Raw genomic sequence first — 27,500 nt, 5'->3', positions numbered from 1 at the left:
ATTAAAATACTTTAAGACCAACCTCGGCCCGCACGGGCCCTGGTTATCTTCAAAGAAAATCGTCACCAAACACCGGAACCAATGAGATTCGAGCATTTGAAAAAATATTTGAAAAACCAAATCACTCAATGGAGGCCGCCATCTTGCGGATGCGGACGTATGCATAAAAAATTGCGAAAAAGTTCAATAGGAGTTTGTTTCACCCGTCTTTGTTTGATTCACAATCCTATGCACCTCTAATTTGTAATTAAAATAATTTAAGACCAACCTCGTTCCCCAGGCCCTTGTTATCTTCAATGAAAATCGTCACCAAACACCGGAACCAATGAGATTCGAGCATTTGAAAAAATATTTCAAAAAAGCTTATTACCGCGTTTCAGAGGCTGAAAACGCGTCAAATATTCTAAAATTGACGGAGAATTATTTTTTTAGAAATCTCGCGGCCGTAGGGGATAGTTTTTCACGGCCGGAAATATCCGAAGTTGAGACGGAATTCACCGAATTAATCAAGAAGGAAATTTTATAAATTTTAATCTCGTCCACAATGCAAATGGTGTCATTTTGAACTAGGTACGGTGCCTACTACACCTACCTACTACCAACTACCTAACCTCGTGATGCCATAGTGATGGGTAAAATAGTGGCAAGAGGCTTTGGCTTCGCCGGCTCATTGCGGCTTTGCAGTCGGGTACTTGTAGCATAATATTAATGTTATTACAAAACAATATTAATACGAATAAAATCTCCCCCACCCCAAGGGGTTTTACCTCCTGGAACAAACCCCGTGTTCACGTGTATAAATAAAGAGCTTATCGCGCCGTTTTCGTGAGAGCAATGGCCTCCACCAGAAGTTAAAATATCATAAACCACAAACACGTATGATTACATTTTTTAACAGTCGCCAACGCTGTTGAACACGACACTGAGAGAAACTTGGAGGAATCCCGACATCCATGATGCAATCTATGCTCATCACGTCGACCATCACACTTGATCGTAGATCTACTGGAGTCTATATACCCCACAAGGGTTAATAACATGACCCTTCCTGCCGCTTCCGAGACATTTTTCAAGGCCGTTCCAAATAACGAAAGTAATAACAACACACATGATAATAGCATCTATCTATAATTCCATTAATCTCTGTGTGTATGTGTGTATGTGTGTATGTGTGTATGTGTGTATGTTTGTCTGTGACCGCTGTTTCTCGACAACTACCGGTCCGATATACTTGAAACTTGCCAGGTATATTGCTGGGGACCCGAGGATGTGCCTTTTCAAGGTTTGAAATTAATCGGACAAGTAGTTACCGAGCTATGGCGATTTCTTTACCAAACACCGCAAGCCGTTCGCTTTGGACCAAACCATTTCATGTAAATAGAGGGGGGGGTTCTGTGGTCGTTGCGAATGGACCAAACCATTCATGTAAATAGAGGGGGGGGTTCTGTGGTCGTTACTGCCACGTGGTTTCAAAGTTTTTTTTTGTTGTTGTTGTTTGCACGCATGTTTTTTTGCACCCACGTACGGGCACGCCCTAGGATGTTTACACACACACACACCCCTACACAAATTTTTTTTTTTTTTTTTTTTTGGCAAGGAACGGGCACCCACGTACGGGCACGTCCTAGCTTATATATAGTACGGGCATGCCCTAGTAATATTAATGTTAATACACAACAATATCCCCCCTCCCCAAAGGATTCTGTGACTTGCGATGTCCCCTGCAGGGGTGATGCATTACGGAGCAAACCCTCCTGTAAAAGTGCCTGTTGAACCATCTATCCCATCCATCCACCTGCACTCATTTGTGAAGCTAAAGGCTTCATGGTTTTTTCAGCAGAGAGTAGTCTTGTACCTGTGTTCAGTGAGCCCATACGTCCTCACTCTTCGTCAGTTTTTGGTCATACTCCGATACGTTCTCACCCTTGTCTCACCTTATCCTCAGAACACCAGTGCAACATCCGCTGCATGAATGGAGGGTCTTGTGCTGAAGACCACTGTTTGTGCCAAAAGGGTTACAAGGGCTCTCACTGCGGGCAACGTAAGTTCAGTGTTTTTAAAGTGATGGCTATGGAGAGACTTTTCCATTGTTTTTGACTCATTACCTCCGTCACCTAAGATGAATGTTCACCTAAGATGGAGGTTATGTTTTCACACCTGTGTGTTTGTTACTTGCGAAAAGCGAAGATCTTTTAAGTACATTGTTTGGTCTTTTGCATTATTCTTTCTGTTTGTCTGTATGTCAATTGCATACAGGTCACAATTTAAAAACCGATCTTTACAAAACTCCACCAAACGGTAGATTTGGTCATCAGGAAGAAGCTTATTCATTTTGAGGTCAAAAGGTCCAAAGGTCAACATAGACCAAAGGTGAACAACTTTGTCAAATTTCTAAAATCCTCAATTTTCATCCGATGACTAGAAATTTTAAGACGATTTGCATATCGGGTCACTGAATTCAACCACCAATTATTTTTGAGGTAAACATAGGCCAAAACATTAACATAGGCCAATGGTCCACAACTTAGGTGGAATTTCTAAAATCCTCAATTTTCATCTGATTGATTTGAAATTTGAAGGGGATTTGCAAATCACAGCTCAGAATTCAACCACCTTTTAGTTTTGAGGTAAACAAAGGCCTAAAGGTCAACATAGACCAAAGGTCAACAACTTATTTTATGGATTTCACAAGTATCGTGCATAGCACGACACATTTCTTGTTTGTTTGTTGATGTGTCTGTCTGGAACAGGATATCTCAAAAAGGTAAGGATGGATTCGGATGAAACTTGGTGAAGAGGTAGCGATCGACCGGGATTCGAACCTAGGATCCTAGGATCCTAGGATCCCAAACCGGCACCCTGACCGCTAAGCCAGCACCAGGCTTGTAGGTTTGACAAGGAAGGATTTATTCAATTTTGGTGAACATCTGAATCCGGATCCGCATTAAAGAATGTTTAAGTGATTCTTCATCATTTAGTTGTAGGGCTAAAAACTATATATAAACTATAGCGGCACTCAATAGAGGGCATACCCCCGCCAGGTGAACAGTTCACGTTTTGTATCTCAGAGTAGACCAGAAAATCACAATACAGAATCACATTTAATCAAAATAAATCACAGGAATCACCATGGATCCTGTCTTTTATACCTTGGTCTACCCCTCGTTTTTGGCCGTATCACTCAATGGTGAAGAATCACTTAAATAATTCTACTAGCTGGACCCTGATCCGGATCTTCACCAAAATTGAATCGATTCTTCCTTGTCACACACCCAACCTGTCCAACAAGTTTCATCCAAATCCATCCATAACGTTTTGAGATATCCCGCTATGTATCGTTTTTAGCCCTATCTCCGAATGGTGGAAGAATCACTCAAAAAATAAATAATTCTCATATCCGAATCCATATTCAGATCTTCACCAAAATCGAATCGAATCGTCCTTGTCAAACACCCAACCTGTCCACCAAGTTTCGTCCAAATCCGTCCACCACTTTTTGAGATATCCTGCTACGTAGAATTTTGGCCCGATCTCCCAATGGTGAAGAATGACGTAAAAAATTATACTAGCCGGATCCGGATCTTCGCCAAAATCGAATCATTTCGTCCTTGTCACATACGCTACTTCTCTGCCAAATTTCGTCCGAAGCCATCCGCAACTTTTTGAGATATCTTGTTCACAAACGGACAGAGAGACAGTCAGGCATGAAAACAACTTCCGTCCACCTTTGGTGGCGCAGGTAATAATGGCGTGGTATCTTGAACATCCTGTAACTTTCGTTGTTTAATTGGGATGTATTCCACGATATACAATATGCAAGTTCATTAAACGACAGGAAAGTTAAGAAAGAGGGTGCGAAGGTGGGGGCGACGGATTGCTGTACCATTGTGATGAAGCTTGAGTATAGGATTGTGTTATTTAATTTTTAAAGACTATATGGTATTCATAGAATATTTACCCTGCGCAGTCAACTTGTTGCGAGCCAACTTTTCTGTTTTTGAACATTTTTTTATTTGATCCAATATGGCTGCCAGACCACGTGAGCGATGACATCATAAATTTATATTCTCTAATATAATTGTTGCATAGATCATGCTCAATACATTTCAAACTGATCAGACTAAGCGTTGTCCCTGTCGAATTATGACATCATAATTATGGCACCAATGACGTCATTGTTAACAACACCTATTCCCCATATAGAGTTCTTTACAATGAGCCATGTTTCAATTTTTTCCATGCAGCGGTTTTGGAGATATAAAGGTGCAACGTTTTTCGGTTTTTCCAAGATGGCGCCTATACCACATCACCTATGACGTCATGATTATCATTAAAATATTCGAAGGGAGGAGGCACTCCTATGGTGAAAATTTCGTGTCCATCGGACTAACAGTTGCAGAGAATTTTTAAAAAATACTGATCAGATCAAGCGTTTTACTTGTTGAAATATGACGTCATAATGAAGGCACAGATGACATCATCATTGACATATCTTGTTCCGCATGGTGGAGTACTTCACAACGAGCTTTGTTTCAATTTTTTCCCCCATTGGGCACTTTCAGAGATATAGAGGTGTAACTTTTTTCCAAGATGGCGTCCGTACCACGTGACCCATGACGTCATAATTATGAATAAAAAATTGTACATGCTGAGGCGCTCCTATTGTAAAATGTTGCGTCATTCGGACCAACGGTTGCCGAGAATATGAATTTTTAAAATGCAGACACGTACGTACGCCTCACGTACGCAGCCGAATGCCTAACCATGCTTTTCGCTTCGCGAGCGCAGGGTAAAAAAAACCCAGGTCTTCATCTACACACAATGAATGTAACTTTTATTGTGAAGCTTGTCCTGTTAGTGCAATATCCGAAGCACATGCTTATGATGCAGGAACCCAGTTCAAATTCCATATGTTTGTGTATATTTATCCATTGTCTACCAAAGTCTTTGTAATTCATGAAAACGTGCACTGATGTCTTTGCAACGTCTTCTTAAACCGAAGGTGGAACTCATGGTGTAACCTGCCTTGTTTTTGTCTCTGACGGTTCTTTATTTTATGCCTGGCAGCTGTGTGTGAAAATGGATGCAAGAATGGAGGGCGCTGTGTCGCACCCAATCGCTGCGCCTGCGTCTACGGCTTCACCGGACAACAGTGTGAACGAGGTAGACAAATCGCACAAAGTTTCCCCGTCACCTCCTTCCCTTTCCTCCCCCTCATTGTGTGTTTTTGCCATTTCTCTTGCCCAATTCACCTTTCGATTTCGAATGGCACTTTATTTAATTTTTTTTTTCAATCTTCAATTTGCTGTCATATCAACATGACTCATATTCTTTAAGATTGAGCCTGAAGGCCTTTTGGATTTGTTGCCAATTGCAGTGGAGTATTCCTTGACGTTGGAAATCCAAAGTAGTTGCACGGGCCTTGTGGTCAGCACTGTACCAAGAGTTGCCAACTGTTCCCACCTCCATTTGTGGGCAGCCTGCACAGTGTGATTACCTTTATACAGAGACTATCATTTTGTGGAAGAAAAGGATCTCATAGGACATTTTCCTTTTGTTTTATTCTGCTTTCCTCGTCCAATTCAGTTTGGAGTAAATCTGCAATCTTTCTAATTTTAAAATGACTTATGAAATGTTTTGGGTGCTCCCTCCTTAACAGCACCCATCGGTGATAACGGTGATTGTTTGCAAAGACCCGTCTTGCCAGCTTGTTGGAAATCATGGATCACGCACTTCCGTATGACATTTTGCATTTTTTAACAGCTACGTTCGAAATCTTCCCAAATCTTCCGTAGCCATGGGAATTATTTTGCCAGTGGACCATCCTGAATAAGAGTGATCACATGGTATTCCAGGGAGTTAACAGCGATAGAAAAGATCACATGTAGGGATGAAATATGTCACGAGATCGTGGTGCGCTCTCGTTGTGAATCCCTGGATGGAAGAGTGGGATTGTATACTGACTCAGGAAGGTGGTTCCGGAGGTGGAAGAAAAGAGGAGCAAAGGAGTGGAGGTATAAGCAGTAAGTCTGGATTTTGGAAGGTTAACAAGGATTCAGTTGCTGGAAGAATGCATGAACACTGTAGGACCGGGAGGGGTGGATGACAGAAAGAACAGGGAAACTTAGGCTAGAAGAGAAGTGGTAGAAAAGGGAGGCCAAAGGGAGGCCAAAGGGAGGCCAAAGGGAGGCCAGCGCACTGTTTGTAATGAGAAAACAATAGGCCCTCTGCCTCTGCTTCTTTGTGGGAGATGCCAATGATGTTGAAAGCTTTGTATTATTATGTGTATTCATTGAATTTCTCATGATGCCTTTTTCTGTCTTCATTGAGTGATAGACAAAGGTCTCTTGGTCATGAGGAATTCAGATTTACCAGGGAAGGACTTGCCGTGATAAAATAAATTCAGTGTGTGGCTGCCTTTGGAGACAGGCGATGACTTATTATCTCTCCAGGAGAGGTCATGGCTGCTGATGAGGACCAGAAGTTTGAGGGACTGAACTGCCCCTATAAGCTAATCAAGGTAGTAGATCGATGGGTAAGTGAGACAATCCTTCCAGAGAGACGAGGTGAGAAAGTGAGATTTGCCTGGATTGCATGACATGTTCCATGTGTGTCAGCCCAGCCCATGATCTTTATTCTTTCCAGATCGGCGAGGGATGCAGCAGCTGTTAGTCTGTTCTTGGAATTGGGTGCCATATGGCGTTATCTTGCATCATCTGCAAAGTGGAAAAGCGGGTTTTCAAGTTCATGAGTTGGGATGGGTAGTTCGTTTTTGGTTCATGTCAGCCGATCGAGAGTTGCATACGGAGTAATGATTGCTCAGCATACGATATACTAGGCCGACTAACATTCGGTGGTTGCAAAGAGGAATGTATGGCCAGGGATATTCCTGGGAGTTAGGAGAGGTTAGTGCAGAGCATGCTGGTTTTGGGGGATGGAATTCTTGACATAAACGGTTACACCACCACTGGGCCGCAAGCCTGCCGAAGTTTAAGAGAAAAAAGGCAGGAAGAGAGACATAGGAGTCTGGAATATCTTGTGAAAAGAACACTCCTGTTAAGGACTTCGATGAACACTTCTCATTGTTAGGCCCTTCTTACTCTTCCATGAGCTGAGATTTTGTTTGCATAAAAGCACACAATGTCCAGACCAGCAGCAGCAAGCCGAACTAAGATATCTGTGATGTTAGAATGGGGGTCCTCTCATGATAGAGGTCCATACTCTTTGGGAAGGTGGATGAAATGGAGCTAAGGGGCCGAGTTTGTGGAGGGCAGGGGGCGCAGGAGAGGAGCATTTGGAGCAGGAGGCAATGGAGTTGAGGGGGGTAAAAGATGCAGGGAAAGTGAGCTGGATGGGTTGGCAATTGTGTTTGTGAATTCTCGGCAAACTCCACTTCATTTCCGAATCCCTAGTTTGGCAATAAAGATCGGCATATCACAGGCAAGGTGAAGATACGGACTATTGAAAGCTTGGAGAAACATATATATATGATGGTGACAGGGCATGGGTTACGTGTTGAGGAGCTACCCACATGAGACGTAAACAAATGGGAGAGAGGGTCCACAGGTGACGTAGACAACGTTTTTAATTCACCTGAAGCTATGCATGAGCACACCGGGCTAAGAAAATTGCTGCATCCTTTGTGCGCATGGCAAGTGAAAGGAGAGAGTAATAGGGAATGAGTGTGGGGCAAAGGATTTTTGTTGTCACTAAGGATGGCTAAAGAAGAGGAGAGAGAGGAGTAAGGAGGGGATGAGATGAGGAGGAGGATGATTATAAAAGACTAAGAGTGAATGTGGGAACACATGTGCACCTGCCCTGGCCCAACATGGATGCATCACACAAAAGTGCACAAGGTGACATGGGAAACTGATGCATGAAAGTGCAAGTAAAAACAAAAGACAACAGTGAGACAAGCAAATCCAACATGGTGCCCATATTTTTGGAAGTATCTTGGAGCAGAACCTGCACATCCACACGTGAAGAATATCGAAACCGGGAGATTTATACCAAATGTCATGCGAATCAGATTCTATTGTACAGGGAAATAAGATACTCATTTTTACAACTGTATTCACAGAAAACTTCGGCAATCGACCATGATTGTGATTTAACGGATTATCCCGGAATCAAAATTTTATTTGATCACAAAATTGGTCACTGGCTGAAGTTCCCCATTCTGAAGATAAATGTAAAATGGTTCCCATTAATGAATGGCAGCAGACAGTCTTTATTCCAAGATTTCTGTTGTCCGAGGGGTATTCTAAAAGCCCTCCAAACCAGACGACTCACAATAGTCCACAACTTGTCTTTGCTTTTTGTCCACCGCCCATCTGACAAGGTCTGATACGGAGATATTCAAATGAGCAATCAATTAATTATCCCTCCAGATACTTTTTGTGTACGCGATATTTCAAAAACGGTTCAACATTTAGCTTTAATATTGCAGACATGTATTCCTTGTGACATTTTATCAACCTGATTATATCATGGCAGTGATTGGCTGAATTATGTTGCCATGGCAACCATCTCGGTAATTTGGCTTGTGTGCACGATATTTCAACAAATGTTCGAGATTTACCTTTCATATTATATACAGATCTATTCCTCATACCACCCAAAAGGTGAGGGACCTAGAGTATCAGCTCCTTGTTTATTTTTTCAATACCCCCCACCGTTTAGAGGCCATTTTTCCCCGCAAAGCAGGGGTTGGCCTTTTTCGGGAACCATGGTTGTTGTTGTTTTTTGGTCCCCTTTTTGAAGCAATGTTTTAGTATTTTTTCAATACACAAGTGTATAATCAGTAAGTATATGTATGTACATAAAGTCAGACCCCGACATTCGCGGTCCCAACATTTGCGGGTTCTGTGTTTTTACTGTTGACAAATTGCCACCTGCTTCTACATTTGTGGCCATTTGTCCCACATATTCATGGTTTTTCGCAGGCGCAAAAAAAATAGGTTCCAAGAGCCGCGAGCATGACACAGTTCTAAAATATATCTTCCACCAGCCACGCACAAAACAACTGGATATACGCAAAAAACATATTTCACGAGCCGCGAGCATGAGCTGCTTCTACATTTGCAGCTCTGCTTCGCATTTTCATGGCTTTTTGCGGCCACGGAAAAATATTTTAGCCGCGCAAAAAGCGAGCTTCGTGGGATATCCCACCATTCACACTGTGAACATTGCTTTGTGGGATATCCCATCAACTGTGTAATACGTCATCTCCCCGAGAGTTGCTGTACAGAATGAAAACACTCCACTGCATCTATTAGTACAATTAGTGGTCCCCCTTTTCCCCAATGAAACGATGCCCTGACATTCGTGGATTTTCCTTGTCATATGCAGGATATATATATATATATATATATATATACTGTATATATATATATATATATATATATATATATATATATATATACATATATATATATATATATATATATATATATATGTGTGTGTGTGTGTGTGTGTGTGTGTGTGTGTGTGTGTGTGTGTGTGTGTGTGTGTGTGTGTGTGTGTATGCATTTTTGTGGATCTGTCACTTCCGCCTTTGTTGTTATTATATACTTGTAGGATTTTTAGTTTCAGGTAATATTGTTGTTAAGATTTTTGTGTGAAATGGAGACGATTTTAGTAAAAGGTAAAAAGAAATGTTTCTGGAGGAAAAAGAAAAAACGTGGCAAAGAAGCAGGAAGAGGGGAGGAGGAGCTTGGCAGAGGAAGAGACGGCCATGAGAGAGATACAGCCGTGAATCCCATCGAGGCTGCGAGCGGACTTTTTTGATATTGGTCGCGAATGAGTTGAGGCTTCCCGTGAAAGGGATTGCCCGCGACATCGTCCTATATTGCGATTGCAATTAAACCTGCCTCTCAGGTTTTATTACCAAGCGTGAGTCACTGTTGGAGAAAAATCAAGCGCCTCCATTACAGGCTGATACGCCATTTTGTCCTCGAAGAGGCCGTCCGCTTGGTGCATCTTGTTTTGTCATTGGGATTTCCATATTGACCTCATCGTGTTGGTTGCCGTTGGTTTACCTATCGGCTCAATTTCCATGTCGACCTCTCACCTCGTAACTCCTCGTCTGCCTCCGTGCCAATACTTGCCTGTTCTCGTCGTTCTGCACGGCTTTAACTAGTGTGCGGATTAGTGTACGGACTTTGGGGAATGTTACATTCCATTCACGTTTGGCGTATCGTGAGTTCATTGCTTTGAGAGCATTGGGGAATGATGGTGCCATCACATGTATTGTTCATTTGATGCAAGTGATATTTACATTGTACTTTCTTTAAGAGTGTTATTACTGTGTACGTGAGAGTTCTTAATACAATTACTTGTTTTGTTCTACAATTGCATTGGTTTGGTTTTACCATGGTTTATTATAACACTCAAAATAACAAATCTTTCTGCTGCATTCCTTCTCGAGACTCTGAGGTGCACCGTAACCGGGGTTTGTGGAGGTAATATGTAAAAAAAAAAAAAACATATAGACCTATTTATATACAGACATCTATCCATAATATAAATATATCTATATGTCCATAATATCCATATATCCATAATATAGATATATCCATCATATACATATATCCATAATATACATATATCCATATATCCATACATGCATATTTCCATATATCCATATTATACAAATATCCATATGTGCATATATCCTATTATCCATAATATGCAAATATACTTTTGTGTCCCCGTGGTTCGGACCCCAAGAGGACGAATAGCCGTAATGAACTTCAACTCCGAGGTGTCCTCCGAACCTTGGCGGGATTATCTTTGGCGCACGCGGGAAGGCCCAAGCCTTATCTAATCGGGGGCACACAGGGTTAACCCGAACCCACAAACAAAGAAACGAAACAAGACAAGAAATTAAAGTCACAAATAATGATTTTATGAAAATAAATGCAAGAGTAACATGAAAGAGCAATCAGAGATTGCAGACCCTCGCCAGGACGTGTTTTCAGTGTTTTTTTTTAAAGGCTTTTGTGTTAAAACAAATATGGCGGCCAAACCACGTGACCAATGACGTCATCGTTTTTTTCTCTTGTTTTTTATCATCGTTTCTCATCGTTTTTTTCTCGAGGGGGCTTGGCGTTCTTCGCTTCCAAACCACCACACAGGAAGCGCACCAACAAATGGTGCCGAAAACGCCCAGGCGTGAACAAGCAGCCCACCGACCCTTCCTCGCTTCCACCGCCAAGCGAGACACGGCTCTCTCCTCCCCCGAAAAGCACCACAGTCAACAACACCCCTCCTCCGATGTTGCAAAAACTCCACAATGCTCCAAAGGTTCTCTGCACGAGCGTGCATGAGAGGAGTGACCATCTACCATGAAACCAGGACCAAAATACCGAGAGACAAAGATGGCGAGACGTGGCTTTTTCCTTTCAGCTCTCGAATATTCCACGTTGACATCACACTCTCTTCGATCATCGAGCGCTACTCAATTATCCCATCACACCTCCACCAGTCACGAAGGCCGGCGTGGCCTCCTCATTACGAGTCGTCGGTGGGTGGAGTCCAATCGTCGTTCAGGAATGTGCAGATGACGTCGGCGGTCGTGAGGCGGGATTTACATGACGATCAGCAAATGCTGTTTCTGTCGGGCCTGGTGGCGCCGTGAGTGAATGAGCGTTTGTGGCATCGCTTTTTATTTGTAGTAAAACAACATAGGGAGAAATCACCGAGGGCAAATACACACTGGGGAGTTAATCCTTAAGCCCTACCTAATTAGCATAGCTCCACCCCTCGTATGGAGATGCAAATATATGATCTTGTTCTACACAGATTCCCTACTTAGTTCCATCGACATGGGTTCTTCTTCTTCGCAACACTCGGGCCATGCTAATCTACACATTCTGAACTTTCTTGAGGTCTTTCATGCCTACCCCCACAAACGTAACAATACATAAATAGGCCTTCTTCTCAGTCTTCCTCGAGTTCAACGAAAGTCACCAAAGAACCAATTATATATATATATATATATACATATATATATATATATATATATATATTGGAGGAGGTGCATGAGAGGAAGAGAGGAAAGTACAGTGAGCTGGAGGCAGAGTGCCAGGAGAAGGGTTGGCGAGTTTCGTGTCAGCCATTTGAGGTGGGGTGCAGAGGGTATATTGGCAATTCCTTTTCAGCATTTCTTGCTCGGCTTGGAGTGTGTGGGACAGAAAGAAGGAGGATGTGTGACAAGGTGGCCCAGGTTGCCTTGAAAGGCTCATTTTGGATATGGAGGAAGTTTATGGAGGCACGTCACACGGTGTAGGTTTTTTTTTTTTTTTTTTTTTTTTGTTACTATTATTATTTCTTATTTTGTGTATATGAGTGAGTGGGTGAGGGTGTGTTTTTTGCATGAATTAATTTTTGCATGAGTGTGTTTTTGTATGTTGAGTGGTGTATGTTGTAAGGGTAGGTGGTTGGTTGGTTGGTGTTGTGTGTGTGTGTGTGTGTGTGTGTGTGTGTATGTATGGGTGTGTATGTGTGTGTATGAATGATCTGGTGTGTTTTGTTGGTGAGTGGTGAAGGGTATAAAGGTGGGTGTTTGAGTGTTGCACCGTGTTTGTTTGGTTCTGTGGATGCTGGATGCGGAGGTGTTGTTGTTGTTGTTGTTGTTGGAGTCTGCGTTCGCACTGGCTGGGGGTGGGGGTATGTACGCATCCAGGTGTAGTTGCTGCATGTGGATGTGTATGTGCCCCTGCTGGCCCACCTTAGCTGACCGTATCGAGGTTGAAGGGTCGAAACGGGATGATGCTGAGGACCTCGACTGAGGACCTGGTCAGTGCGGCACACTTGTGACCAGGTGTGTTTCGAACTTATATATTGTTGCGGATCTCGGATTACGGCGCTCCCCTTACCGAGGGGGCTTTAATCCCCTCGTCTATTAACCTGGCCGTCCGAGTCCTAGAATATATCGCGCTCCTTTGCGGGGTTGAGATTGACCAGGGTGACTGGTCAACGGGTTCCCAGATACCTTTGCCCCCCTCTCCGCAAAGCAGGGCGATACTTCTGCTCGAGCCACGGACAAGATGGAAGATTGCTGAGCGGTTTAGCAATCCGAAGCTCGAGCCGTTAGCAATAAAACTAACCCGATCCTGAGCATTGGCCAAATCGTGCCACGTATATCAATGGAGAAATCACTAAAGCGACCGGATGAGAGGAAAACCCAAAGAGTAAGAAGGAAGAACACAGGTTTTTTAATTATGTACAAAACCAAAACCAAGGAAGAAACGAAAGGTAAGACTGTACAGGCAGAGGAAGAAGCAGATACACAGGGCAATCCTTAAACACTCTTATTTTATCACACGACCAGGACAGTACAAACACACTTACACGAATGGGGAATAGCAGGGATGAAAGGTCCAGGCGATGGGGTCCGGTCCAGGGTCCGGATCCGCCGCGAAGAATGGCAGGCAGCTTCGCGTGTCGTTGGTGCGCGACCGGACCATATAATTATGCGAGGGACTGGGATGCCGCGTACATAATCTTCGTGCCAACTCTCTCTCGCCCAACGTTCGTCTCAGAGGGTACCCTCGCGCAGATCGCTCAATGCAGTGACAATCAATCGAGCGCTCCCCGCGCAGTTCGTTCACAATGACCTCCCCTCGCGCAGTCCGTTCACAATGACCTCCCCTCATGCAGTCCGTTACGATCAGCATCCCCCGGCGCAGTCCGTCAAAGGGCATGGCGCTCGCGCTTATATGATCGCGCGTTGAAATCAAGCCACCTTCATAGGGCTACGCCCACTAACGAGCTCACCTCAGCCCTGGTTGGCTGCTGGGGGCTTACTGGCCGCGCCCTGGTGGTGAGTTGACGTGGCCACACCTCGTTCTTGCCGCTCCGCCCCCTTCTTCTCCAAGCCTGACCATGTGTTCAATGGCATTTGGAGCCAGCGCTAAGGCAGCGATGACGGCTCAATGCAGCGAACGCTGCTAACCCAGCCACGTGATAATTTGGAGAGAGAGAGAGTGCATAATGAGCGAAATGGGGCCTATCTTATTTGATTAATGCAACGCAGATTTAACTATTGGGAACAGATCCTTAACTAGAACACATACTAATGAGATAACTAAAGAAGAAGCCTATGGTGTCCTACGTGTTGCAATATGACCTAACTAGGGTGCGACCTTTGACCTTTACACCAAAAAATGGGAATATTTACAGGGGATTATTTACAAGGATTATTACAAATATTTACAAAGCGTAGGGTTCTCAAAACCACAACACTGCACCCTCATTACCTCCAGGGCTGTCCTGGCCCGACAGAACTTTAACTTAGTGTGACACTCAGGTGTGGTAACCCTCTACTATTAACTTCACTCTGAGTGCGACATTTTTAAAACATCTAAGTATGTCCTGCCTGCTGCGTTGCATTCTGTCTATCAGACTCACGCCCACAGAATAACCAAATCACGTAATTGTCTTCAAACTACACATTGACGGTGGGGAGCATTATTCACAAAGACACTAGTTGGTATTTACAACGCGAACCCAGGACCTGTCTTTTGGGAAACAAAAAGAAGATCTTTTGAGAAGAGGAAAGGCATACACTGCACTGCACCGATACCACCAGCACCAATAAGCACCAAAAACACCAAAGCACCAAAATGCACAAAAAGCACCATCCAGTGCACAGTCATCACAGTTGAAATAATAATGAAGCTTTGCGACGTCTTCTCTGCTGGGCCGATGTTCTTGGCTGCTAGGCCGATGTTCCTGGACGACTACTTGCTTGCTGCCTAGTTGGTACTAAAAAAGGCACAAAACGTGTCCATTTCTTTAATTATGGCCAGCAGGGGCCAACGAAGGTGGTCCACCTGCATGGCTTAGGTGCCACCTTTACCGTGGTCCACAAGCAAGATCTCCCTGGCCGCAATGACCGGTCCCCAGCAGAGGTGCCAGGCCCCAAAACGTGGGGTCCATCAGTGTGGTGTTCGGCCACAGACCTGCGGTCCATATGGTGCGAGGCCGTAAGACGTGCGGTCCATAAGTGGGGTACCGGTCCAGGCAGGCAGCAGCGAGGGTGCGGGCACACAATTGCGGACACCTGCGCTCCCCCCCCCCCCGGGCCCAAAATAAACAAATCCGTGAGTGGGGGAAGGAGGACAAGCAAGCAGCGGGGCAAGATCGCAAGGGTACACAGCAAAACAAGGCAATGCAGAGTGAGCTGCGTTGGAGAACGAGCGGAGAAAGCTCGTCCCTAGCGTACGCTCCCCCCTGTCACCTAATCTACCCTTGCCCCTACCCCGTATTTACACAATTTACAAATCCGTCGCTAACGTCCTGTCTTCCCCATATCTCCCCTCTATACCAAATTCGTCATCAATCCCAATTTCTCATTAACCCTCAATTCCGAATTTACCATCAATCCCTCATAAGGAGGAAGAGATGGAACAATGAACACAATGTCACCCCCACGTCATGATGCGTCTTACATACCAGACATTTGCACAAACCGGTGGTGTGGAGTCCTGTCACCTTGGTGAGTGGATGCGGATGGTGCGAAGAGACTCTCAATCCTAACTACCTTCTAAATGACTTTAACACACTTTACACTACCCGGGTCCTTTCCCTGCCAAACCATTGGCCATCTTACACTATGTGGTTCTAAGAACCGAACTCCCATTGAACAAACTGTGGTGCTCACCAATTTGGGGTCTCACTCCCCCGATCCTACTCCCTGTGCCCTCGCACAATTTCAGGGCTGGGTCGTGTGGCGCTCCCAGGAGGTCCACTCACCTGCACACCTCTGCCACTGTAGTTGTCTCCCGAGCTTACCTGCTCCTTACCCTAACCTACCTGGGGAAGGCCCTCTGGCACTCTCACCCTCTACCGCCCTCTCTGGCGTCGGGCTACCCGGGTCCGTCCTCCGGATCCTCGGGCACCATTGAACTCTACTGGCTCCCAGAGCCTACCTGCGGCCTCACCTGGCAGACAGACTAACAGTGGCGGAGTGCCCATTTAACCATACGTACTAACAGGCCACACGCCCAGCCGATTTACTCCACTAATGCACCCATCCAAGCAGTACTCTGCTACTCTCGCACCACAGATGCCAATATCCAACCACAATTTCCCTATTCCCTGTACCTACTTTTAAACTACCCTCCCCGAGTACTCGTGAGGGGGTCCATCCTGTTCCCACTCACTCCTTTCGCACCAACCACTCCACTCCACGTATTCCACACTACTCACTCCACACCATCCATTCCATACTCCATTTATTCCATGCCATCTATTCCATGCAACCATTCTTCATTCACCTGTACTTCACTTGCACACCTGGTGGCACTTGCACACCTGGTGGCACTTGCACACCTGGTGGCACTTGCACCCTCCTTTCCTCCAGGCGCATTCACTCAACCCAAGCAATGACACACATCTCTCACGAGCATTGCCTCACTTTATCACCCTCACCACAAATAACTTCCATACCAATTCCTCATTTCAGCACTCTCACCACAAACACATAGCATCATCTAAGCTGACTACTCCCTTCTGAAACTTGTGCTCCCCGTCTTCCCTTACACTAAGCACTCCCTCGTCGTTATCATCCAAACTAAGCTATTCTGCGTCCCCACTACAGGTATGATGTCGCTACTTAAATCTAATGTTATCTATGGTCATTTCTAAACCCTAACATTATCTAAGCCCTCCCTGGCTAGGTTTTCACCACCATACCCCATAAAACGAATGCTCATGTGCCCCACTAATGTGAGGGATGGTAAATTTACCATCCCTCTACACTGGGTATCAATTCCCAATCACACTATCACTACTACCATCAATCGTCCACTACTCTGAGCCTCCTCGGTACGTCGTTACATCATTAAAACTCGGCTTCGCAAAGCCGAGCAATGAATACGGGTGGTTTGGGTCTAATGTAGGTGGAGTCCGTCCGGCATTCGATTCAGGGGAGGAGGTTTTGTCGGGACAAGGTTCAAGGCACCATCCCGGCGCAAGGTCTTGCGCTGCCAAGCGCGATGGCCCAGCCTTGCCCGGGTGGAGTGCCGCCACCACAAGGGGGCGCCGCTCCGACCCCTTCTCCTTCCTCTCGAACCGGGCCGCCCGCTTTGCCTGGCAAAGCGCGGACTCGACCGTGCAGGGCAGGGCCCAGCCCGAATCGTGCACGACGCTCAGAGCAGGAGCGATGCGACACCGATCCCCGCCGGTCCCCGCAGCACACAACGAGCACCACGGACCGAGGGCTCGCGTCCGCTATCCGTCAGCCTAAACGCTGTCCCGGTCAATGTCGATGCTTTCCTTACATGCTCGCACGCATACGCAACCCCTTTTACACTCACAAATTCTCGCGCGCCAACGCCTTTCGTACATCCCGCACATTCCTCTCGCGCATCCATTCTCCTCGCACACTCTGTTATTACGCACGCCTCCGTTCCACACCTCTCCTCCGTTACGTACTCTGTAACACTCGTGGGTGTGCACTCTTGCACATACCCACTCACGTGCTCCGATGTGCCCTCCCGCACACGCGCCACAACCAACTCAGGTGTGCGTTCTCGCACACTCTCTCCATCCATCTCACCTTCCATACACAAACTGTTCTGTATCTGATGCTCCCCCTTCCTCTTCATTAACGGTATGGACCTCAAACATCCGGGGCCTTCGTTCAAACTTAACTGATCTCTCCATACAGGTTGCTTCTGTCAAACCAGACGTGATCTGCTTAACAGAAACTTTCCTCCTTTATGATGTCTCTGATTCCATAGTATCTCTCCCGGGCTACTCCCTCCTCCGGTATGATAGACCTGAGCCTCGTCCTGGAGGCGGGGTTGCTATCTTTATCAAAAACTCTCTTCCTCACTCGCCCTGCACTGCACTCTCTCCACCTCACCCCCAGGAATACCTCTGGCTACGGCTTCCCCTTCGCTCCCACCTCTTGTTCATATGTGTGTTGTACCGTCCACCAAACAGTGATGACTCCATCTACATCTCGCTGTCTGATGATATGGACCAACTTCTATCTACTCATCCCAACTCTCTCTTCCTCATATGTGGTGATTTCAACTGTCATCATGCCAGTTGGCTGGGTGTGGGTACCTCTCTCACCAGCCATGGCTCCTCAGCAAAGGACTTCTGCGACTCACTGGGACTGACACAATCTGTCAATTTCCCGACCCGGATCTCAGTCAACGGAACATCTTCTCTTCTGGACTTGGTTATGACTAACTTCCCTGAAAATGTCTGCTGCTCTTCTTCTGCTCCGATCGGATCATCTGATCATGTCCTTGTTAAAGTGGACATCTCTCTGACCATCCTCAGGGAGCCTGCTCAGCGTCGACGAGTCTGGCATTTCACTCAGGCCAACTGGCACGGTCTTCAAGCAGCCATCAATCATCTGGACTGGTCTCCCATCTCTACCACCTCTGACATCAACTCATCCTGGGAATTCTTCCAAAGTAAATTGCTCTCTCTCATGCACAGATTTATCCCATCTCGTCTTCAGTTGTCATACCCTTCCTCCCGTCCATGGTACACGGAATCTTGTGGTGAGGCTGTTGCCCAGAAACAACTTGCCTTCGTCTCCTGGAAAGCAAATCCAACGGAAGGAAATCTCATTTCCTTTCACAAAGCCCGAAACAAGTGTGTGTCCACCCTCAGGAGAGCCAGGAAAGAATATCTCTCCGTTCTCAAGACCGAACTCTCTTATCTGTCTCCCTCTTCCAAATCCTGGTGGCGTCTGGTCAAATCCGTTTCTGGTGTTTGTTCCCCCTCCATCCCCTCCCTTACCTCAAACGGCTACACAGCTGACTCCGCACGTGAAAAAGCTGAATGCCTCAACTCTGTGTTTGCCTCTAAATCTTGTGTCCCAAACCCATCCCTCTCTGTACCCACCATACCCAGTCGTACCCTGCTGCTCCTGGACTCCGTGTCCTTTCCTCCTGACAAGGTGGAAAAGTTTCTGTCAACCCTCGACTCTGATTCTGCAACTGGACCCGACGGCATCAGCCCACGGGTCCTAAAATCCTGCTCTGCTGCTCTATCTCACCCTCTCTCTGTTCTCTTCACCCTCTCTTTTGCTCAAGGTCAACTGCCATCTGCTTGGAAATCAGCCAACATCACCGCTTTGCACAAAAAAGGTGCAAAAACAGATCCTAGCAACTACAGACCAATCAGCCTTCTCCCAATTATCAGCAAAGTCATGGAATCCATCATTGCTTCTGATATGAAATCTTTCCTCTTCTCCAATGGCTTGATCTCTGATCATCAATTTGGTTTCAGACCAGGTCACTCTACTCTGGACATGCTGCTTCTGCTGTCTCAACAATGGATGGAGGTCCTCAATGCCAAACAGGAAATTAGAGCTGTCTCCCTCGACATATCACGTGCCTTCGACACGGTCTGGCACCCCGCTCTGCTCACCAAACTCTCCTCCTTTGGTATCCATGGAAATCTCCACGCATGGCTGGCGGACTTCCTCTCTAGTCGTCGTCAACGTGTGGCCCTGAATGGGTTTCTCTCATCTCCTCTTCCTGTTCAGGCTGGAGTTCCCCAAGGCAGTGTTCTGGGCCCCGTGCTTTTTCTGGTCTTCATCAATGATCTCTCTGACTCTCTCGAAAATCCTCTCTATCTCTTTGCTGATGACTCCACTCTCTGCCGCTCCATTCCTCTTCCCTCAGATCGGCAGTCTGCTGCCTCCTCACTCTCTGAAGACCTGGACAAAATCACAGACTGGTCAAACAAGTGGAACATGTCTTTCAATCCTGACAAATCTCACACTCTTACTATGTCTCTCCGAAAAGATCGACTGGACAACCCTCCCATCTACTTTCTCAACAATCCTCTCCAAGAAGTTCTGTCGCTCAAGATTTTGGGTCTCACTATCTGCCATGATCTTTCTTGGGAAAACCACATTTCCAAGCTGGCCTCCAAAGCCAGTCGCCGACTGGGCATCCTCCGTCGTGCGAAGTCCTTCCTCGGCACACCTGAGCTCCTCACCACATACAAGGCTTTCATCCGCAGCTCAATGGAATACTGTTCTCCCCTATGGGCCGGTGCTCCTGCCTCACACCTAGCTCGGCTTCACGCTGTTGAAACCAAAGCTTTCAGAATTATTGGAATCTCCCGCGATGAAGCTATCTCTGAGGGCCTTTCACTCACTCACCGCAGGCAGGTAGGTGGTCTTTCTGTCTTCTACCGACTCCTCTCCGGCCTTGCACCCCCAGCTCTCTCTGTTCTCTGTCCCCCAAATATTCCTACAGGTCGCACAAGATCTGCCAGCAACCCTCTGATGGTTAAACTGCCGAAATCTCGGCTCTCCGCTCACCTTCACTCTTTCATTCCTCTTTTCTCCCGCCTCTGGAACAAACTACCTCACTCCCTTCAATCCCACTCCTCCCTCCAGGTCTTTAAAACAGCTGTTCACCACCATCTCTTATCTTCCCCCATCCAAAACCTTGATCTTTTCTACCCCCGCTAATTCACCCCAGATCCACCTTGTTTGAAATTCCAACTTCTTTCCTGTAAGTCCTGGCAGGGTCCATATGTTTTATACCTCTCCCACTGCCCCCTTTCCCACGCCCCCCCCCCCCCCCCCCCCCAAAGCCCTCGCCCTCTCTCAGATCTCTCCATGTCTCCATGTCTCTCGGTCCCTGCTCTCAAATGTTGTGTTTGTGTCCTTCCCCCTCTCTCCCCATCTTGTCTACCGCTCCCTATGTTATATGTTTTATGTGTCGGTTTGTCTTTCTGTGTGATTAATGTTCGCTCTTTCACGAGCCTCGAACTTGTATACAAAAAAAAAAAAAAAAAAAAAAAAAAAAAAAATTGGTTCCAATTCCATACCACCTTCCATACCTCACCTTCCATACCATCCATCCATCTCACTTCTTGGAGAGGATTATTCAGAAAGTGGATGGGAGGGTTGTCCAGTCGGTCTTTTCGGAGAGACATCGTAAGAGTGTGAGATTTGTCAGGATTGAAAGACATGTTCCACTTGTTTGCCCAGTCTGTGATTTTGTCCAGGTCTGCAGAGAGTGAGGAGGCTGCAGACTGCCGATCTGAGGGATGAGGAATGGAGCGGCAGAGAGTGGAGTCATCAGCAAAGAGATAGAGAGGATTTTCAAGAGAGTCGGAGAGATCATTGATGAAGACCAGAAAAAGCACAGAGCCCAGAACACTGCCTTGGGGAACTCCAGCCTGAACAGGAAGAGGAGATGAGAGAAACCCATTCAGGGCCACACGTTGACTACGACTAGAGAGGAGGTCCGCCAGCCATGCGTGGAGATTTCATGGATGCCAAAGGAGGAGAGTTTGGTGAGCAGAGCGGGGTGCCAGACCGTATCGAAGGCACGTGATATGTCGAGGGAGACAGCTCTGATTTCCTGTTTGGCATTGAGGACCTCCATCCATTGTTGAGACAGCAGAAGCAGCATGTCCAATGTAGAGTGACCTGGTCTGAAACCAAATTGATGATCAGAGATCAAGCCATTGGGGAAGAGGAAAGATTTCATATCCGAAGCAATGATGGATTCCATGACTTATCTGATAATTGGGAGAAGGCTGATTGGTCTATAGTTGCTAGGATCTGTTTTTGGACATTTTTTGTGTAAAGCGGTGATGTTGGCTGATTTCCAAGCAGATGGCAGATGACCTTGAGCAAAAGAGAGGGTGAAAAGAACAGAAAGAGGGAGTGAAAGAGTGGAAGAACAGGATTTTAGTACCTGTGGGCTGATGCCATCAGGTCCAGTTGCAGAATCGGAGTCGAGGGTTGACAGAAACTTTTCCACCTTGTCAGGAGGAAAGGACACAGAGTCCAGGTGCAGCTGGGTATGACTGGGTACGGTGGGTACAGAGAGGGATGGGTTTGGGACACAAGATTTAGAGGCAAACACAGAGTTGAGGCATTCAGCTTTTTCACGTGCAGAGTTAGCTGTGTAGCCGTTTGAGGTAAGGGAGGGGATGGAGGGGGAACAAACACCAGAAACAGATTTGACCAGACGCCACCAGGATTTGGAAGAGGGAGACAGATAAGAGAGTTCGGTCTTAAGATTTCGGTTTTAGAGAGTTCTCGAGTTTAGAGTTTTAGTTTTAGAGTTCTAGAGTTTTAGAGAGTTTTCTCAGTTCTAAAGAGTTCGGTTCGGTTCCCTTCTTCTCTGGGAGAGCATTCTTTCCCACTGCATCACTTGAATCCCGCAACATCATGAACTCCGCATCCTCACCACCTTAAACTCCTTGGTTAATGATGTCAAGGGAAACTGGAGTTTTCCACCCTGACCATAAAAAGCAATGTTCGTCAAACAGTGTGGCACTCCCAACCACTTCCTCACAAACCCGCTCACCACATCCTCCATCCTCTCTACATGCCCAATCGCAATATCATACATAATCAATGGCCACAATACTCGTGGCATCAATCCAAATTTCAAACACCATACCTTCAACTTACCTGGCAAACCACATCCATCAATCCTCTTCAAACCTCTCAAAAGCTTGTTTCTGACCTCCTCCACTCTTCCCATATCATTCAACTCCACTATATACCATCTTCCCAAACTCTTCACAGGGGCCTCCACCAATGATGGAACCACCTCCCCTCCCAGCTCAAACCTGTACATGTTATCCACCACTCCTCATCTCACTACCACACTCCTCGACTTTCTTGCTTTAAATCCCATTCTTGCCCACTGCATCAACCTTTCCAGTCGTCCCAGTACCTCTACTGCTGCATCACGGACTGTTGGACAACTGTCAGGTCATCCATGAAAGCAAACATCACTGGCAACCTCTGACCAGGGGCTCGCTCCACTTCCTTCCCATGTCCACTCACCGCACGTATCAACAACTCCATAACCAGCACAAACAAAATAGGGGAGATGGTACATCCCATCGGGATCCCCACTTCCAACTTCTGCCACTCTGTTACATAGGACTGTGTCGCAAACCGCATCCAAAGCTGATCATAATATGCCATCAAAAAATCCCTAAATCTCCGTGGCACCCAAAAGAAATCCATGGCATACCTGATCAAGGCATGCGGCACTGACCCATATGCATTCTCCAAATCCAGCCATACCACCGCCACATCCTTCCTTTGCCTCTTTGCCTCCTGTAACACTTGCCAGACCATTGCCGAGTGTTCAATGCATCCTGGTGATCCTGGTATTCCTGCCTTCTGCACAGAACCATCCACAAAACCATTCCCTCTGATGAAGCCTGAGAGCCGTGCCGCAAAGGCACTCATCAATATCTTCCCATCTACATCGAGCAATGATATTGGTCTAAACTGCTCCAGTGTCACAGCCTCCTCCTGCTTTGGAATATAAACTCCACTTTGGAATATAAATTACGCCCACTTCCATTGACTGGGCACCACTCATTGCCTCCATACCACCTTCAGAGCCTTCCGCAGATACTGCCTGATGCCTTCACAACTCTTAAACACCTTGTATGGAACTCCACTTGGTCCTGGAGCCGATGCCGCCCGTGCCTTCCTCAAAACTGCCTCAATCTCAGACATCTTTGGCTCTGACAAATCAAATGGAGCACCTGGCTCTGTCGGTCTCACCAATCCTTCGATGTCCTCCACCACTTCGTTCCTCCTTGTGTCTGCATACGTGACACGCAGGTGACCTTCCAACTCTTCCTTTTGTACCTTCAGTACACCACCTCGAGACGGCTCCAACAGATCCTTCATAAACTGAAAAGGCTTCTCAAAGAACCTCGTTCTCTTCCTCTGCCTCTCCTTTCTTCACCTCTTCATCCTTTCCACTCTCTTCAACTTCACCAACTTCACCCTCACATGCTTCGTCAACACCTCAAGCCCATTCCTCTCCCCTTCCACTGCCCTCTTCCATCTTCCATTCAAACTCCTCAACTCCATTCTCAACTCATGGAAAGCCTGGTGTTGGCTTAGCGGTTAGGGTGCCGGATTCGCGGTTAGGGTGCCGGCTTAGCGGTTAGGATGCCGGCTTAGCGGTTAGGGTGCCGGCTTAGCGGTTAGGGTGTCGGCTTGGGATCCTAGGATCCTGAGTTTGAATCCCGGTCGATCGCTGAATTAACGCCAGGGGGATTGACTCAGCCTGTCATCCTTCCAACAACAAAACAACAACATGCATTTTAAGGCCATTTTCCCTGCTAGAGCGGGGGTTAGCCTTGCGGTCCCCATGACAATCTTCTCTATCTTGCCCTATTTTCTGCATCTCTCCTTGTTAACCCCCTTGCCCGCATTTCTTCTTCCACCATCTTTAGCCAAGTCTTTCTCGGTCTTCCCCGTCCTCTACTTCCTTCTACATTCATTTCCATCACTCTTCTCAACCAGTCGCTTTCATCTTTCCTCAACACATGACCATACCAGCTCAACCTGATCCTCTTCACAGCATCAATCACGGGCTCTATTCCCATCATTTTTCGCAATTCATCATTTGTCTTCCTCTCTCTCAATGATACTCCGCACATCCATCGAACCATTCGCATTTCCACCCTTTCCAACCTTCGTTGCTGCTCTACGTTCATTACCCATGTCTCGCTCCGATAAATCATAACACTTCTCACACGTGCAGCATACACCTTTCCCTTCAGCTTCAACGACACTCCCCTCCTCATCAGCACGCCACTCAGTTCCCGAAACTTCTTCCATGCACATCTCACTCTAGCAACCGTTGCCGAGTCTGATCCACCTTCTCCATTCAGCATGTCTCCGAGGTAGCAAAATGTTTTCACACCTTCCAGCTTCACGCCGTCTCCAAGATCCAACTCAACATTTCCTCCATGTGCAGCTCCCTCTGTGCACACCTTACATTTGAATGTAGCTGCCACACTAGTTAATGACCCTCTCAGACCACTACATTTTTGATGAACCCACTCAGCGCACATTGTACATTGAATGGAGTTCACTCTGACACCCTTCCTGCACACAGCACAGGGCCACTTCCCAGTTCTTTCCACCTCACCACATGCTTTACCACTTGCCATCACCTTCGTCTTTCCGATATTCACCTTCAGACCTTTTGTCTCCATACATTCCTTCCACTTGTTCATCTTTTCCTTCAGTCCATCCATACTTTCCGCAATCAACACCAGATTATCTGCATACAACAACTCCCACGGTAACCCTCCTTTACGTTCTGAGCCAGCACCTCCATCATGGCTACAAATAGTAGTGGACTTATTAACGACCCCTGATGCACTCCTACCTTCACCTCAAACTCACCACTATTCCCGTCCTTCGTCCTTACAGCTGTGCGCGCTCTTTTGTACATTGCCATCACTACTCTGATCAACCATTCCTCCACTCCTAACTTCCTCATTGCCCATGTCAATACTTTGCATGTCATCGCAAAGCCTGTCATTCTTCCGATGTCTGCAAATTGAATACCAGTTCACTGGTAATTCCCTGTGTTTCGCAAGAGGCGACCAACAGGATTGGCGGCAGTAAGAGCATCCGACCATAAAACATTGCTTCAAACAGGGACCATGGTGCCCGAAAAAGGCCAACCCCTGCTCTGCAGGGAAAAATGGCCTCCAAAGGCGGTCTAGAAGATAAGGCAGCACATAGAATCATACTAACATAATCATAAGACTTTAAACAAGCAAAGAAAAAATACCTATTTTGGGGGGCAACGCCCCCCACCCTCCCCATAGACCCACAAAGGGGCAGATTTTTGTTAATGCCTTGAACCAAGTTTGGTACAGCATGGGTGGAGAAGGTTGTGGTCAAGTTTCATCAAAATTGTGTGTGTAGTTTCAGAGAAGAAAGCAAATACCTATTTTGAGCGGTCAAACCTGGACCCACTTTGACCCCCCCTTACCCCCCCCCCCCCCCCCGTAGGCTCCCTGAGACTGATATTCATAGTGCCGTGAACAAACTGAAGGTTGTGGTCAAGTTTCATCGAAATAGTGTAGTTTCTGAGGAAAAAGCAAATTCCTATTTTGGGGGGTCAAACCTGGATCTACTTTGACCTTGGTGACCCCATTAGACCTCCATTTTTTTTAATGCCGTGAACAAACTTTAGTCACAACACAACAAATATAATTTGTGCCAAATTTGGTCGCAATCCCATCAGCGGTTTCGGAGAAGAATTTTGAAGTGTTTATGGACTGATGGACGGACTGACGGACTGACGGACAACATGCCATTGCATAAGCTCCACTGAACTTCGTTCCAGGTGAGCTAAAAATCCTCAGAACTGTGAAGAAAAACCCTGAAACAACTGTCAGTGACATCACCAACAACTTCCAGGGTGCAGGGGTAAAATTATCACAATATACCGTTCACAGAAGACCGACAGCAGAATTACAAAGGCTACACCGCAAGATGCAAACCTCTCATCAGCACCAAAAATAGAAAGGCCAGATTGAAATTTGCCAAAAAGTACAGAGGTGAGCTGGTCGAGTTCTACAACAAAGGTTTTGTGGACAGGTGTGACCAACATGAAATTTTACCAAAGTGATGAAAAGGTGAAAGTTTGGAAAGAGGAAGGAACTGCATATGATGCAAAGCATGCAACCTCATATGTTAAGCATGGCAGAGGTAGCGTCAAACAAAAAAAAAGGAAATAAAGTCAGAGGACTTTCAGTGTTTTGACTAACATTAATGGATACCTCGTAAAGGTGATAGGATTAGGCTATTTATGCCAGGTGTATGCCAGTATATTATTTAATTTATGCCAGTATTATTCGGGCCTTTGCTTTTGAATGGAAATGCTGTTCAGAGTTGAGACGTGTTTGTTGTGTTCTCTGCACAATTAATTTGTTTCCATGGTGACATAATTACAGTTTTGCTGAATTTGCGAGAATGCGTCATAATCCAACTTTCTCACTCCAGTGGAACTCCTTAATGAGTTTTAGACTTTGCCGAGGAAAGCCAAAGGCCAAAATTTCAAGAATTTTACTTTGATACCTATTGTGCTGGAGCTAAAGTTTGGAAAGGCCAATTGAAAATGCGTTCCAATTCTGCCATTTGTTCTGTGCGACGCATTAAGGCCTCGGTGTTATTATGATTCATGGCTTTTTGAGCCAGAACTAGTCATGCTTTTATGAGGATTAGAACAATCGGCTGCACAAGGTGTCCCTTGTTGCGAGTGAACACTGTCCGTGTTTTTTTTTTTTAAATACTTTCTTTTACCTTCTGCAGACTGGGTTTTTGGCACGGCCTTTGTGAGCGTTCCGCTGTACTTTTTGATTTGGACCCAAGCAGGGGGAGCAGCTGCGTAGACTAATTATGCCAAACATCCTGCGTAAAGACGTGCCTTGTTTGGGTAGATTTCTACCTTCTCTTTTTCTTGTAAGGAGCGAGGGCAGATATATTCTGTTACTCCCACCTGGATAGAAAAGATACTCTCCCATTGTACTCGTGATCATTATACCTGAGGGGCATGTGGAAGTTGTCTTTATTATTTGTTGGTTTTGGTCGCTAATGGATTGTAGGTGTCGTGCCAAAAGTTGCATTCAAAGCGGGTTGCTCATATATGACGTCAGAGAATATATTGTGATTGCTCGCAATAAATGGGAATATCCTT

The 27,500-nt window shown here is 46.1% G+C and overlaps 1 protein-coding gene across 1 annotated transcript in view; it reads left to right on the top strand.

Annotated features, from left to right (window-relative positions):
* Positions 1-27,500, top strand: part of LOC137434504 (fibrillin-2) — a 360,988-nt gene that overhangs the window by 32,609 nt on the left and 300,879 nt on the right. Inside the window, exons 4-5 of the mRNA XM_068127594.2 lie at positions 1,946-2,041; positions 5,068-5,163. Of these exons, the coding sequence (XP_067983695.2) occupies positions 1,946-2,041; positions 5,068-5,163 (192 nt within the window). The remainder of the gene's footprint in view (positions 1-1,945; positions 2,042-5,067; positions 5,164-27,500) is intronic.

Source organism: Myxine glutinosa, chromosome 10 (genome assembly GCF_964187855.1).
Source record: "Myxine glutinosa chromosome 10, kmMyxGlut1.1, whole genome shotgun sequence".
Lineage (NCBI taxonomy): Eukaryota > Metazoa > Chordata > Myxini > Myxiniformes > Myxinidae > Myxine > Myxine glutinosa.
This window is presented reverse-complemented; position numbering and strand designations above follow the sequence as displayed.